The sequence below is a fragment of the Hypanus sabinus genome, chromosome 1 (genome assembly GCF_030144855.1).
Source record: "Hypanus sabinus isolate sHypSab1 chromosome 1, sHypSab1.hap1, whole genome shotgun sequence".
Taxonomy (NCBI): Eukaryota; Metazoa; Chordata; class Chondrichthyes; order Myliobatiformes; family Dasyatidae; genus Hypanus; species Hypanus sabinus.
Window position 1 is genome coordinate 78180492 of NC_082706.1, and position 16534 is coordinate 78197025.

At 40.8% G+C, this 16534-nt stretch overlaps 1 protein-coding gene across 7 annotated transcripts in view; it reads left to right on the plus strand.

The window, feature by feature from the left end:
* Positions 1-10709: 10709 nt before the first annotated feature.
* lrrfip2 (leucine rich repeat (in FLII) interacting protein 2) overlaps positions 10710-16534 on the plus strand; it is a 119332-nt gene continuing 113507 nt past the window's right edge. For 6 of the 7 annotated variants that reach the window (XM_059971136.1, XM_059971147.1, XM_059971157.1 and 3 more), the window contains exons 1-2: positions 10710-10849; positions 13407-13588. In XM_059971136.1, the coding sequence (XP_059827119.1) occupies positions 13499-13588 (90 nt within the window). In that variant the 5' untranslated portion in view covers positions 10710-10849; positions 13407-13498. Of the gene's footprint in view, positions 10850-11583; positions 11833-13406; positions 13589-16534 lie in introns of those variants that run through there. The other variant, XM_059971128.1, reaches the window with a different exon arrangement.

Sequence of the window (16534 nt, forward strand, 5' to 3'; positions counted from 1 at the left end):
CATGCATACCTTGATAATAAACATACTTTGAATCTTTTGAATCATTCAATGTTCCAAATGTGAGAGGGAGGAAATTTGATTGCAGAAACACTGTAGGCCATGAGCAAAGTGAAAGGGAAGAAAGCCCGAGAATCATATTTGAATGTAAGAGCGTTGAAGAACTTTGACACCTGAAAGAAACTTCTGGTAAAAGCATATGGCAGGTGGAACTATGGACAATAATTATTTTGAGAAAAAGTCAGTGCTGCTGGAAGAGGCCAAGAGTATGGGTCACAGGATACAAATAAAACAGTAATGCTGGAAATGCTGAATGTGTAGGAGATATCCAAAATCATGACTAGATCTAAAATGTGAGGTGTGAAAGTTCAATTGGAATAAGTTTAAACCAGGAACATTTTCCAAGCAAAGATACTATGGCCCTTCATTAAGACTGACATAGCAAGAAACAAGTTAGTCTAGGTAGTAGGGAAGTTGAGGAGGGTGATAGGTGGAACAAAGGGAATTTCTCCAATAGAGTGAAATATTAGTCATAGAGCCAAACATTGAGTGCATGCCAACCACATTGTCCATCTAGCTAGTCCCAGTTTGCTGTGTTTTGCCTATATCCCTCCAGGCAACCTTCCCTCCATGTACCTAGCCAAGTGCTTCTAAAATATTACTCTGGTACCTGTCTCTGGCAGCCCATTACATGTACCCCACCCTCTACGTGAAAATGCTGCCCATCGGGTCATTTTTAAATCTTCCTCCCCCCCCCCCACCCTAGATCTACGTGCATCAGTTTTGGATTCTGCTCCTCTGAGGAATAGATTGCTGCCATCCATTTTACTTACACCGCTCATAGTTACAAACATTCCTATAAGGTCACCATTCACTCTCCTACGTGCAAACAACAACAACCGAGCCTGCCCTCTCTCCCCCTATAACTCAGGCTCCTGAGCTCTGGCAACATTCTTGTAAATCCTTTCTGCATTTTTTCTGGTTTAGTCATGTCTTTCCTATAACAGAGTGACCAAAACTGTACACAGTGCAAATGCAGACTCACCAGTGACTTATACAACTGCAACATTATGTACTGATTCAAATGTTTCAGCTGACAGTTAAGGTCAGCTTAAACTAACGTTTTTTTATGTTGTAAACTAATGTTATTGATAATGATGTCCAAAAAGACAGATTATACAAGTGAAAGAGGAACTGGAAAAGTATGCTTTCCAAATGGGCAGTTTTCATTCAGACTGAACTTATTTAACAACTGCTGCAAAGCAGGATTTTGAACCAAAATGTCAACAATCTTTTCTTCCCAGATGCTGCTTAATCTGATGAGTTCTTCCAGCAGATTGTCTGTTGCTCCAGATTTCAACATCTGCAGACCCGTGTGTCTTGAGTGAGAGAGAGGAACAAGGAAGGATGGTGCCAGCAGATTCTGCAGCCTTCTTGAAGTTCATCCATGAAGCAGCTATTTATCTTTTCTTATGTCTTTTGTTTCTTTTCAAAGTGGTTATGGTTGTGTCAGAGTCTGTGACCTACAGTTCAACCGACGGTGCTTCACAAGTGGGGGGTTTTCCAACCGTGTGGCCTAATGCGTCGCTATCTCCTGGAAGACGTGGAAGGTACGATCACTGACTGCTGCTGGAGTAAGGCCCCTGTACTCAAGCAATATCCCTCTCTTTGTTTCAATGAAGGGAGGGAGCCTATTGGTGACACAGAAGGGTGCAAAATTGGAACAGCAAATTGCTGATCTCTGCTCTCGTTACAGGAGCAACCTCTCTCTCCTTTGCTGAAGAGAAAGAGATCCTGTCTGAGATACCGGAGTGCTGGTTTGTGGACTGCAACTTGATGAACCCTGTATCAATGGGCTCTTCAGTGCTCCTGCTGCTGCTTGCGGGGTGGGTGGGGAGGAGTTGGGGTCAGTGCTGTTGCTGGTACGGGTGGGGGTGGAGGGGGATGGTTGATGCTTTTGCTACTGCTTGTGGAGAGGGGGCTTCGAGGCTTCGATGTTCCTAACATTCTAGGGGGCTTCTTTGTTTCATGGATGCCTGTGAAGAGGACGAATTTCAGGTTGCATACTGTATATATTATGAGACACTGCCAACCACGGCAGCTTCTGAGATTTAAACGCTCTCTCTGGAATACGGTTAGTTGGTATGGCCTCTTTAAGGGCTTAGGACATTCCCGTTCATTGATAATCATGTTTTGGGTGCCAAGACTTGAGTATTTAAGGAGCACTTGAACATAGGTTCAATCATAAGTGAAATCGTTTAGTGTTTGTTTGGTCCTCAGATCCAATTTGATGCCGTGTCTCAAACCTTGCTTCAGATACCCCAGCATTTGAGTCCAAGCCATCCTTTTCAAGGACTCTCATCACAGTATACATACTCTGATATTAAATCTACTTGAAACTTGAATAAAAAAAGATGAGAGGAGGGGAAGGAGGACAAGCTGGAAGGTGACAAGTGAAATCAGGTGAGTGTGAAAAATAGGGGGGCTGGAGAAGAAGGAATCTGATAGGAGAGGAGAGTGGGCCATGGGAAAAAGGGAAGGAGGAGAGACACCAGGGGAAGTGATAGGCAGGTGAGGAGAAAAGGTAAGAGGCCAGAGAGGTGAATAGAAAACAAGGGAAAGGGGAAGAGAAAAGAAAAAAAATACTGGAAGGAGAAATTGATCATTAGGCCACCAAGTTGGAGGCTACCTAGATGGCTTGTAGTTAGTTACTAGTTAGCCCATATTTAGTTGTTCCTTCACACTGAAGGTGGCCTCATCATGGCAAAAAAGGAGGCCATGGACCAACATGTCGGAACAGGAATGAGAAAAGGAATTAAAATAGTTGACCACCAGGAAATTCCTCTTTTGTCGGATAGAGTGGTCCCCCAATTTACGTTGTGTTTCACAAATGTAGAGGAGGCTGCATTGGGAGCACTAGATACCATAGACCCCAGCAGATTCATCAGTGAAGTGTGACCTCACTTCAAAGGACTGTTTGGGGCCTAGAATGGAGGTGAGGGAGGAGGTGAATAGGCAGTTGTAGAATTTCTGTTGCTTTCAGAGGTAAGTGCCAGGAGGGAGATTAGTGGGGAGGGACGAATGGAGAAAGGATTCATGGAAGGAGCATTCTCTGCATAAAGGGGAGAGCGGCAGAGAGGTAAAGATGTAATTGGTGGTAGGATTCTGTTGAAGATGGTGGAGGTTGCGGAGAATGATGTGTTGGACGTGAAGGTTCATGACAGGTGAGGACAGGAGGAACACCCTGTTAAGGTGGCAGGAAAAATAGGGTGAGCACGGATGTCCAGGAAGTGAAGGAGATGTGTGTGAGGGCAACTACAATGATGGAGGAGGGGAAATCCCATTCTTTGAAGAAGGAGTACACTTCTGATAACCTGGTAAGGAAAACCTCATCCTGGGAACAGATGCAGCAGAGACAAAGGAACTGAGAAACGGTAGCATTTTAGCAGGAGACAGAGTGGGAAGAGGTCTGGTCAAGATGACCATGGAAATTGGTAGTTTTATAAAAGATGTTGGTAGATAGTTTGTGGCTAGCAATGGAGACAGAGAGATTAAGAAAGAGAACAGAGGTGTCAGAAATGGGCCGTGAATTTAAGAACAGGGTGTAAGTTGGAGACAAGGTTGATGAAATTGGCAGATTCGTGGGTGTATGAAGCAGCACCATTGCAATCTTCAATGTACCACAGGAAGAACTGGGGAGCTTTGCCAGAGAGGGCTTGGAACAAAGCAACCCTGCCCATGCCTACACCTTGAGTTTGCAGAAAGTAGGAGGAGCCGGAGGAAAATTTGTTGAGGGTGAAGACCAGTTCTGCCAGTCAGAGGGGATGGTGGAGAGCTTTAAGGTCTTCTTGATATGGGGGGGTGGGGGGAATGGAAGCGTATAAGGACTGGACATCTGTGGTGAAAATGAGGCAGTCAGGGCCAGGGAAATGTTGTTGGGGTGATTGAGAATATGTGAAGTGTTGCAGATGTACATGGGAAGGCACTGAACCTTGAGGAATAGAATGGAATTGAGGCATGCAGACACAAGTTCAGTTGGGCAGGAGAAGGCAGAGCCAGAGATTGTTTTATTCACCTTCCAATTCCCCTAGCAGCCTCCAAAGTTAACTGAAACAACTGCAGAAGTGTCAAATTGCTGAGTAACCTTTAAATAGCTTGGCTGTGCTGGATAGCTGCGGAAGCATGGTTCTCTAATGTTTTTAAAGAAGTAAAACATAGTTGAGCTTTATCTGCAAATAATCCATATAATCTTTACACTAGGAATAATTTCATTCCACATTCTTCCTATGCACCAGTTGACAGTTCTGTTTGAGAAGTCACCAGATTGAATTTTGAAGATGACACCTTTCACACAAAATAACTTCTTTTCCCCGATGTAGGTAATAAAACTATTCAAATTAAGCTTTGTAGGAGGAAGGACTGTTTGGCCGGAAACGTTGACTATACTCTTTTGCATAGATGCTGCCTGGCCTGCTGAGTTCCTCCAGCATTTTAAATGTGTTGCTCGGATTTCCAGCATCTGCAGATTTTCTCTTGTTTGAAATTAAGCTTTGCATAGTTTTGTGCAACAAATAGTGTTTTTATTATTTAAACGTCTATTCTAAGGGATATTTCTGCCAAATAGGTGAGTGGAATTCAGCAAAGAAGTAGAGAAGACTTAAAAAGAAAGTCCAGTAGTTCCAGTTAAATGGCCACCAACTAATCGGGACAGCCACTTATTTGGGACAACTTGTAAAGAACAAAAACTAATTGATAAAATAGCTGGGATTCCCTTCATTTATTTGGAATATTATGCCAATATTAGGGCAAAAAAGTGTTGCCGAACAGTTTCTAACCAATGTCAGTCACGAGCACTTGCTTGACCTTTAGACACAACCCCGTGCTTTGAGCAAACAGCTTTTAAATAGCATCAGTAGCATGTGTTTGTGTTCAAAGAGAGAGGATTTTTGTCACTGATAGTTAGCAATAAATAAGTAGTAAGGCAATTCCAAACTGTTTCCCTCACTATGGTTTCAAGCATTCAGGTTTGAAGATTCCTGAAAGGCCGTGAGTGACAATGAAACAACTTCATTACTTCAACGAGTTAGGGACTATGAAAACTTTGAAGATATTGACAATCATCTTGAAATGTTACAATGAAAATGAAGGTTTGGAGGAGACATTCATCGACAGCATTCTAAGAAAGCAGTTCATTATCTGAACTAAATGTCTGCACTGATTTTGTTCATTTACATTCAACATGGATGAATTTCTTTGTTGGTAAGTATTAGGAACTAATCAGAATCAGAATCAGACTTTAATCGCCAAGTTCCTGTACACATACAAGGAATTTACTTCCGGCAGATGTTGTCTCTCTGCTCATAACAATAATAATGATAAATATAAATGAAAATATAGATTATACATACAAGTAGTGCAATCCAAATAATAGTTAGCCAACAGTTAACCGGCAGTCAACTGTTCAGCAAAGTGACCGCAGTAGGGAAAAAACTTCTCCAGTGCCTATTAGTCTTAGTCTTGAGGGATCTGAAGCGCCTACCAGACAGAAGCAGTTCAAACAGTCCTTGCGCAGGATGGAAGGAGTCCTTTATGATGTTCCCCACCCTCTTATTCAACCTGGAAGAGTACAGGTCCACAATAGAGGGCAGGGAGGCTCCAAAGATGCGCTCGGCAGTCCTCACTGTGCACTGTAGTCTGGTACAAAGCTTTGTACTATTTAGAGGTATTTGTAGTATTCTGATTTGTTCTGTATTTCATTTAAGTATATAAATTGTTATTCAGTTAAAAGGTAGTTTGTCTTTATTATACATTTTAAACTATTTCCGTGAAACTTCAGCTAATTGGGGCAACTGCTTAGTTGGGCCGGAATGTACTGGTCCCAATTAAAGTGTCCTAATAAATGGGAATCCATTGTATTTTCCCCAACAGGACAAAGTAATTGCTAATCTTGCATTTTCATTTACAGATTATTATAAAGAAATAATAATTACCCTTTCAACAAATTGTTCAATGGGTTTGTACATTATTTAAGTGCCATCCAAAAAAAAACCCACTAAGTTGATAATCTCACCAAACAGTGGAAGAATTGGCATCAATTCAGGAAATTTAAAACTGATAATTATATTTTACACAGGGGACCTGAGAAATAAGAGCAAACAAGAACTGGAGAGCAGCATAAATTTTTTTGGAAATTAATTTGTGCTCTAAGAAATGATAAAAGTTATTTACATCATACTTTCCTGGAACTGAATAGTAGTGTAAACTGCAGATAAACTACAACTGTGTTGAAAGCTTTCAGGGAATTCTAGACCACTATCTAGCCAGCTGGTGACATTGTTACAACCCTTTGCTAACTTGTTACTTTCCAATATACAAGCATCTTTCTGAAATGATCAAATTCTGTAAAATAAATGGTCAAAACATTCTATGTGCTGTAAGGAGAATACAGTGCAAATGGATTGTTTAATTGGATCTAGAAGGGCAACTTAATTTGAATATATCAGAACTAAAAGCATGACTACATCTTCACTTTCCCAATTATCTAACTTTAGGTTCTTCAGTCATCAAAACACATCTGCAGCTACCTAACATGCCCAATCATACCCTTGACTCTGTCCTCGATGACCACGTCTTCTAAACTACCCTTCTAGTATGACTTTCATTGACACCCCCTTAAATCCAAGATGCAAAAACTTCCGAGACAAATTGGCATATTTAAAATTAGCTTTGTTAAAGATTTAAAGTATACTTATAATCAAAGTGTCTATGGAGTATACAACCCTAAAATTCATCTTCCCTACAGACAGGTAGAAAACAAAAATAAAACACCATGGAATCCTATCAAAGAAAAACATCAAACCCTTTTTGTCACAAATACGAATAGGGTGCCGTGGTTGATGAAGTTGAGCCAGAACAGAAACTTAGCTGGTAAAATTAGCTTTGTTAATTAGTCTGTATCATTGTGTAATGATCTATTGGCTCAATTACTTGCAGTTGGTTAGGCAGATTGTAAGGCTGCTAAGGCAGATCAAGGCTGCTGAGCCTTGATGCATTGATTTATGAAGAGTTGGCCTGATAGAGCATAGAGATTGCAGCTTTTGATATCAAACTCTGAGTGAGGTCTAGGAATTTGAAAATAGCAGTGAATTTATCAACTGGATAGAGGATAAAGAGATTTGGGATAGGTTGCAAAGGTGGAGGATCAAAGTTTTTTTTGTTTTTGAGGAGGTTATGATGATAGTAACTAAAGCTTAATCTTGTCCTTCTGCTTCTGTTTCTTATATTTGAATTCATTGGTCCATTTTATTACTTCACTTGTGATGTTGGGTGCACATTTGTTGGTCTTGTGGTCTTCACTTTTTAAAAGAGGTTGAAACATTTGCACTCCCATAGAATCACTTTCATACGAAAGGATGCATTATGATTATGACCAGCGTTTCACCAAATCTATCCTCCTCTCAGAGTTCCAGAGTACAGTTGCTTATGTGGTGGATGCAGATGCAGATAACTTGGGTACCTCTGTACTGCTCTCTATATTCACTGGATCTAAACAAAATAAGAGCCCGTGGTATTACAGAAAATATATTAGCATGGATGGAAGATGGCTGACTGGCAGAAGGCAGACTGGGAGTAAAGGGGGCCTTTTCTGCTTGGCTGCCCGTAACTAGTAGTGTCCTGCAGGGGTCAATGTTGGATCCGCTAAAGTACTTCATATGTTAATGATCTGGATGATGGTATTAATGACTTTGTGACCAAGTTTGCAGATGATACAAATAGGGCAAACGGTGTTGAGGAAGCAGGTAATCGACTGAAGGGCTTTGGACAGATCAGGAGAATGGGCAAAGAAGTGGCTGATGCATTAACGTGTAGAGAAGTGTATGGTCATGCACTTTGGTGGGAGGAATAAAGGTGGAGAAAACATATTTTCTAAATGTGGAGCAAATTTAGAAATTGGAGGTGCAAGTGGACTTGGGAGTCCTAATGCAAGATTCCCTACAATTTAACTTGCAGGTTGAGTCATTTGTAAGGAAGGCAAATGTAATGTTAGACCTGCTGTACACTCACTTCCAACGAGGAACTAGAATGAAAAAGCAAGGATGTGATGCTGAGGCTTTATAAGGCATTGGTCAGACCATAGATGGAGAATTGTGAGCAGGTTTGAGCCCCATATCTAAGAAAGGACATGCTAGCTTTGGAGAGGGTCTAGAGGAGCTTTACAAGAATGATCCCAGGAACTGAAGGGTTAATGTGTGAGAAGTATTTGATCCCCCTGAGCCTGTTTTTGTTGGAGTTTAGAAAAATGAGGTGGGATCTCATTGAAACCTATCGAATATTAAAAGGCCTACTTAGAATGGACATGGAGAGGATGTTTCACATGTTTCAAGTATTGGGAGAGTCTAGAGCAGTAGGGCACAGCCTCAGAATAGGACATTCGTTTAGAATAGAGGTGAGGAGGAATTTATTTAGCTAGGGGGTGCTAAATCTGTAGAATTCATTGCCTCAGATGGCTGTGAAGGCCAAGTTATTGGGTATATTTAAAGCAGTTTGATAAGTCTATGATTAGTAAGTGAATCTGAGGTTGCAGGGAGAATGCAGGAGAATGGGGTTGAGAAATAAAATAAATCAGCCTTGTTCAAATGCTGAAGCAGACAAAATGGGCTGAATAGCCTAACTATGCTTCTTTGTATTATAGTTTTATGGTATAATTGTCAAAACCATCCATTTAATTGGACCAAAGGAAGAAGTATGTTCTGCTCTCATTTATAATATTTAAGAACCATATTTTATTCCAGAGAAAACCTATTATCTCTTTATCAGTAATTTTTACTCACCCTGCCGTGTACTCACCTCCAACAAGTACAGAAATCTTATGCTTTTATTTCCTCAAACAGAGAAATAATCTATTTATCTGACACTTCTGTATTCCTAGTTTACTTGATCAAATTTTCTAAATATTTCTCCATCATCTTCATCCTAATCAAATATCTTCTGGTAACTTCTATCCTATTTCCCATGAAAATCTGTCATGAGACTGTCATTTTCATGAGAGTTCCTTATTGTTGCCTCAGTCTTATCATATTGCTACCTCAATCTTATTTCTGATCATACTAGTCTATTTCCCTTCCTAGCTCCCTAGAGTTAAGGAGCAATTTAGCAAAAAAAGGCTCCTGTTGGGCCCAATACATCCAAGCCTGCCACAATGCCCATCTCAGCCAGTCCCATTACCCTGTCCTTGGCTCATATACTTCTAAACCTTTCTTATTCACGTGCCTGTCCAAATTTCTTTTATTTTTTTATTGTTGTACCTGTTATTTCACCTACCTCCATATTATACTAACCCATCATATTCACCACCATCAGCGTATATTTAAAAATAAATGCATCCTTAACCAAGATCTTTGTAGCTTCTAAAAGTTTTGAAAACAGCACTCGGCAGGTCAGGCACCATCTGTGGAAAGTTAATGCTTCACAGATACTGTATTTCATGCAGGACTGTTGGAGCTAAGCGGCATATCAGGTTTTTCCGATGGAAAGTGAAGAAAATGAACCAATATCACAAAGCCGTAATATACACCTGTTCTAAAAACAGAAAAAAAGTGAGTTATCTAAAATTAGATCATTCAGTACTGAGGCCAGAAAGATGCAACTTTCCCATACCAAATTGATATCCATATTGATAAAAGTTGATACGTTCGTTGTCACATAGTTGGTTAAGCAATATTCTACAGAATTAGAATTTCACTTAAATTTTGAACAACAAAAGTAGTGTTTACAGAGAGTTTCAGATTTGAATTAGCCCTACACCATCAGTTTCAAGAACAGTTCCTACTCCTCAACCATTGGGCATTTACCCAAAGGGGATAACTGCACTCAACTTCGCTCACCTCAACACTGAAATATTCCACAACCTATGGACTCACCTTTAAGGACTCTACAACTTGTGTTCTTGATATTTGTTGCTTATTTATTATTATTTTTCTTTTCTTTTTGTATTTGCTGTTTGTTGTCTTTTGCACATATGGTTGTCTGTGTTGTATGTAGTTTTTCATCAATTCTATTGTGTTTCTTTCCATTTACTGTGAATGCCCAGAAGAAAATGAATTTCAGGTCATATGGTGACATTTATTGAAGTTTGATAAATTTACTTTGAATACCTTAAGCCCTCATCATTTAAAAAAAATGTTGTGGTCCATATGGAGGCTTGAGATGGACCTAAATTGCTGAGAATCATCGGATTTCACCTACACAACATACACAAATTATGTAGCTCAGCAGGTCAGACAGCATCAATGGAGAGGAATAAACAGTCGACATTTCAGGCTGAGACCCTTCATCAGGACTGTCCAAATTAAACATCAACATTTTATTCCTCTCCATAGATGTTGCCTGACTTGCTGAATTCCTCCAGCATTGTGTGTGTGTGTGTGTGTGCGATACTCTGCATTTCCAGCATCAACAGAATCTCAAGGCTTGTGTGTGTTTGATAATAAATGTACTTTGAATCTTGAATCTTTGACCTCAGCAGGTCAGACAGCATTTATGCAAATGAATAAACAGTCGACCCTTCATCAGGACTGGAAAGGAAGAGGGAGCTGCCAGAATTAGAAAGTGGGAGGAAGGGAAGGACAACCTACAGATTTCTCTTCACGCGAGGAGGTTTTCTCAGCTATTCAGAAAGAGAAGTAAACGAGCATGCGCGGGAACGGGTACGAGCCGCGGCCGCGTTCTCGGCGCCGGAAGTCGAGTGCGCGCACATAGGGGTGTGAGGGAGGTGACGTCGACTGCGGACGGCCGCCTGTCAAAGCAGCGAAGAAAAGAGCCGTGGTTGTGGTTCGTGGGCAATGTCCGAGCTGTGAGTGAGCAGTGGGTTCGGGGGAGGATTCACTGAGCTGCCGAGGGCTTGGCCGGCTGTCCTGAGCGGCTCGGCCGAGGGTGGCCCCTTGATTATTCCGCCCAACGATCGGTGTAGAACTCATCTCCTCCCGGCTTGTCCCTGTGTGGAGCAGGGACAAACCGCACCTCCGCCCCAGGCTGAGCCAACTTGCTGGGCCTGTAATTCTCACCCTGTGTTTGGCTCTTGTCCAAGCAGATTTTTTTTTGCCAAGTGTTTCAATCTGCGGAACAAGTTATGAGGTGGGGTTTCCTTGGGCAGATGGTGAGAGGGCGATCATAGAGAGTAGGGATACAGGCTCTTCAGCACAGCTTATCCATGCCCACAGTGTTGCCCTACCAGAGCGACACCCATTTTCCTGCGCTTGGCCCACTTTTCCACTTTATATATCTGCCCATATCTCTAAATGTATTTAAAACCCTGTCATTGTACTTGTCGCTAGCATTACCTCTGACAGCTTGTTCCAAACACCCGCCACACTGTGTGTGGAACAAACTGTCTGTCAGATCCCTTGTAAATCTTTCACCATCAATCTATGTTCTCTCGTCTTATGCTCCCCTACCCTTGGGGGAGGGGGGGGGGGAACGGTGAAAATCCACCTTCGTTAAACTTCTCATAATTTTGAGAGTCTCTATAAGTCACCCTTCATCTTTCTCCTCTGTACCTCCCTTTGCAACTGGATCCTTGACTTCCTCATCGGGAGCACAGTCAGTGCGGATCGGATATAACATCACTGACAATCACCTCAAAGATGTGTGCTTAGCCGACTGCTCTACTTTCTCTACACCCACGAACTGTGTGGCTAGACATAGCTCAAACTCCATCTATAAATTCGCCGATGACACAACCGCTGTTGGCAGAATTTCAGATGGTGACGAGGAGGTGTATAGGAGCGAGATAGATTAGCTGATTTGAGTGGTGTCACAGCAACAACCTTAACGTCGGTAAGACCAAGGAATTAATTGTAGACAAATCCAACCTATTCACCGTCCTAAACAATTGGAGTACTGGATAGGTTAATATATAATCTAGGTGATACTAGCTTCTGAATTATTTGCTGTCATACTTCATTCCAAGACTACAGAGAGGGCAGGGCTGTTGGAGCAGTGAGATGACATTCTCTGTAACTACAGCAATTCTCTTTGATTCCTTGCTGACGGCGACTGCGATTACCACTGCATATAAAATTCTCATTCTTGGATTTCAGATTTTTTTTGCAACACAGTTTCTGTATCTCTGTAACCTGTTGCTTGTTTTGTCTTTTGTGCTCTGCCTGACCATGGGCAGCAGGGTATCTCCAGCTCTTGAACTCTTCTATTTTAACAATCCATTCTAATTCCATCCCCAGCCTAAGTTAGGGGGTCTTCTTTCTTGATTCTTCTATTTGATTTGGCTATTTTGCATCCATTCTACTAACCCTTGTACGCTTGTTTGGTTTTTGTTTATGGTGTCAAGTCAAGTTTATTGTCACTTAACTATGTAGGTGTATAACGTCAAACAAGACATAGTCTTTCCAAACCAGGGTGTAAAGTACACTTATCCACAACAACTGGACAATGAGAAATCCATTTTACTATGATGACAATGAGATTGTGCTTGTCTTCATTCAAGTGACTTTATGGTCTGTGCATTTTTTCTGGAATTCAATGAAAATAGGAGCCTTCCAAAGATACCTGGTAACAAGAGTTGCACGACTTTGACACCCAAAGCAACTGAACTATCAGCTTGGTTTTGCTTTCAGTTTGAGTATGAAAATGGAGTCAGAACACCACTCTGATCATTGCAGCACTAAAATTATAGAAGATCAATGGAAAAATGTTAGGGCATAAATACTTTAATATTGTAATTTGTTTAGAAGTGAAATAGTAGTTTGTTTCATGTAGTATTCAGCTAGATCTTCTATGTACACAGTAACGGACTACAACAAACTCAGAGTGGATCAAAATATTAGCGTACTTATTACTTGTAAGGGGAAGTCTAACTCCATACATTAAGTCGTTGGTAGGAGTTTCAATCTTACTGCTCAAAACAGATCATTCTTTTACATTTATGGAGACCAGTAAGTCTTCCTTCAATTGCATTCCTTTCTTATCTGCATCCGTCTTGATTGAGTTACATTTGTCTTTAATGAGCCCATTTGTTTTTGCGGCTTCCCTCCCTTTCCCCAACAGCTTTGTTCTGTTTTTCTCTGTTGCCATAAAACACACACCCTGCTACAGATTACATGCTTTTAAACTTCCCATCCAAACACATCAACAAACCAGCAAAGCACTCTGGGATCACACAGGTTCTATTTTGTCACATTACATTTTGTAAAAGTTTTAAGTTCATAAAGACTTCAGAATTTCAGACATATTTCTGCAGTTGACAAGTAAAACCATTGTACTAAACCATAGGATGTGTATCTTGATTCATGAATTTGAACACATTTGTAAATTTTGCATTTTAAATTTTAATTTGTATGCAAGTTCAGGATGTGCAAGAGAGAAAAAAATTATGGCTTATTTTCCCTTTACAGCACAACCATAGAAGGGAGCACCTGTTCAAATTATATTTGGTTCTGCAGTCCTGAATATTCTAGAAGACATTGGATTTAATCATTTGGAGAAAATGGGGACACCAGGTGCTGGAAGAAAACGGACACCTATCAAAGATAGGTTCTCAGCGGAAGATGAAGCACTGAGCCATATTGCCAGAGAGGTAGGTTGGAAGTTCAAAGATCATTTTGTTAGATATTTTGTTACATTTCTAATCTGGTTATGATGCTGGATGTTCATCGGTAATCTAGCATATTATTTTACAAAACCAAGAGTAAGATTGAATCTTGACCTTAAAGGTTTAAGTTTTTCTTCATATCTGGTGTGCAACACATTTTTGTCATTGGAAGGCAATGCTGTGATCTTTTGGCATTCCTGGGCAATCTGAGTAAATGTTTATAAAACTAGAAGCTTTCCTTATACAGGTGTCCCCCGTTTTTCAAACTTTCGCTTTACGTCAACTTGCTGTTACGAAAGACCTGCATTAGTTACCTGTTTTCACTAACTGAAGGTGTTTTCACTGTTAGGAAAAAAGGCAGCGCGCGCCGAGCTGCCAAGCTCCTCCCATGGAAATGCATTCTAGCTGGCATTGCTTAAACACATGCCTGTGAGCATCTGTGCTTTATCTCAATTTATTTTGTGCATCTGTTAGCAAGTTGAGTTCTAAAAGCCTAAAAGAGCGCGTATAGATGTTATAGTTAGCGTAAAACTGGACATAATTAAGTGTTTCGATCGTGTTGAACAAAGTAAGGATATAGTGAGTTTGGCTAAGGGTTTGTGGAAGTTGAGGAAGATGATGTTGAAGAGGTTTTGGCATCCCATGACCAAGAACTGAGAGATGAAGAGCTGATGAAGCGGAAAGGATAACAACTGAAACTGAATGCAGTAGCGAACAGCCAGAAAGTGAAATCGTCCCGGAACTGAACGGGAAGCAATTGCGTGAGATTTTCGCTGCGATTGACAATGCTGTAGTGATTGCAGAAAAATATCACTTTAATTTCCCGGCTTCATAGAAACCGTTTCATAGGAACGCTGTACCTTCAAATTGCGGGGGAAACCTGTACATGTCCTTTCATAAATTTTAATGGTATTTATATTTTATTTATAAAGAGTTATACCTATTGTTTTCGCGTGTCCCAACCATGTGAAGTTAACATAGGAAATTGGAGTAGGCCTTCTATGAGTATGCTGCACCATTCAAAACGATTGTGACTGATCATCAAAGTTTACTTTCTCCCCACATCCCTTGAGGATTTTACCCATAAGAATTTAATTCAATTCATTGTTCATAGTTAATGGTTTGGTATCAAATCCCTTCTGTGGTTAAAAAAAATCATTTGTTTGAAGAAAATTATCATCTGTTGTCCTGTCCATGCGGTCCAAGCTGAATCTGTTGAGCTGGAGTGCTTGGGGTGAGTCATGTCTCTGTGAAGCAAAGTCATGTAATCTTGCTCTGAGGTCTTCATCTGTATTTTCCAGCAACTTTACATTAACTAGGGGTTCATCTTGGAGTAGTGGGTAGGGACCTGTGTTTCAATTTTATCTGGATCCAGACTGGCAATCACTTTTTCTGAGAAAATTAAAATGTTCCCCAAGCCTCCAGCTGCTACACTTACTTGCTGGGTGGCTTGCCAATTGTGAAGATAATAGTTTTTTAACAAATGGCTTGAAACAATGTTGGTTATTGGAGTGCCCATGGTTACAGATTTCAGTTGTAGTACTTCTGAATGGGAATATTAGCTGATTCTCTTGGATGCTGCACAAAAAAAGACACTGCTCTCTGGCACAATATTTAGATTAGAGTTACAGATAAGTGTGAGGTAACGTTTGTCGGAAAATCAAACCAGCAAAGGACTTGTACTATGAATTGTATGGCATGGGCTGAATGCATGAAATGGAACCCTGGTCAGAGGTTGGCTGGAAGAGCCAGTATCCATTGCTCTGTGATCTGCTGTGGGGCTGGTTCCAATTCCCAACAACTTGAGCTTTTGGTTGAGACATTGTCTTGGATACTTCTATTGCCTACAAAATTGAGGTTGGTCAGGTGTATTGTAATGTTATGAATGCCATGCTCTTTATTTTCCAATTTTGTGGAACTGGAGATTAGCCAATGTTGTTCCTTCATTGAAGAAGGGAAATGAGGATAATCCAGGGAATGATGGGTCAGTAAACCTAACATAAGTGGTAGAGAAATTATTGCAGAGTTCTTAGGGATAGGATTTATGTGTATTTGCAAAAATTTAGCCTGGTTAGGGACAGTCAGCATAGCTTTGTGCAGGGCAAGTCTTGTCTTACAATCTTGATCGAGTTTTTTGTGAAGGTGACAAAGGTGATTGAGAGTAGCGTAGTGTATTTTGTCTATGTGGATTTTAGTAAGGCTGTGACAAAGCCCCACTTGGCAGACTGTGTGAGTGTTGCACTTTGGAACATGGTAAACTGTTAATGTTCAGAGGGATCTGAGTCTGTAGCTGTCTGCAAGTGGCTACACAAGTTGATAAGGTGGTAAAAAAGGCATATGGCATGCTTGCCTTTATTGGTTGAAGAACTGAGTTAAAGAGTCAGGAAGTTATGTTGTAGTCCTCATTGTTCCATTATGGAAAGACAGCTGGTGGATACAGAATTCAAAGTTTTATTCTTGAATGCATGCAGTGTACGAAATAAGGTAGGTTATCTTATAGCTTGGTTAGAAATCAGCGGATAAGATATTGTGTCATCACCAAGTCATAGTCGAAAGGAGGTCACAGTTGGGAGCTTAACGTGAAAAAGCCACGCAGGAGGGCAGAGAGGAGTGGCATTGTTGGTTTAAAAAAAAGTGAATCAAATCCTTAGAAGTGACATAGGACCATAAGATAAGACCAGAAGACAGAGAAGCAGAATCAGGCCACTTGGTCCAACGAGTGTCTGCCACCATTCCATCATGGCTGATTTATTATCCTTTACAACCCTATCCTCCCACCTTCTCCCCATAACCTTTGACCCCCTGACTAATCAATAATCGATCAACCCCCTCCCCACCCCTTTAAGTATTTTCACTGACTTGGCTTATCCAGCTGTCTATAGCAATGAATTCCACAGATTCACCACCCTCTGGCTAAAGAAATTCCTCCTC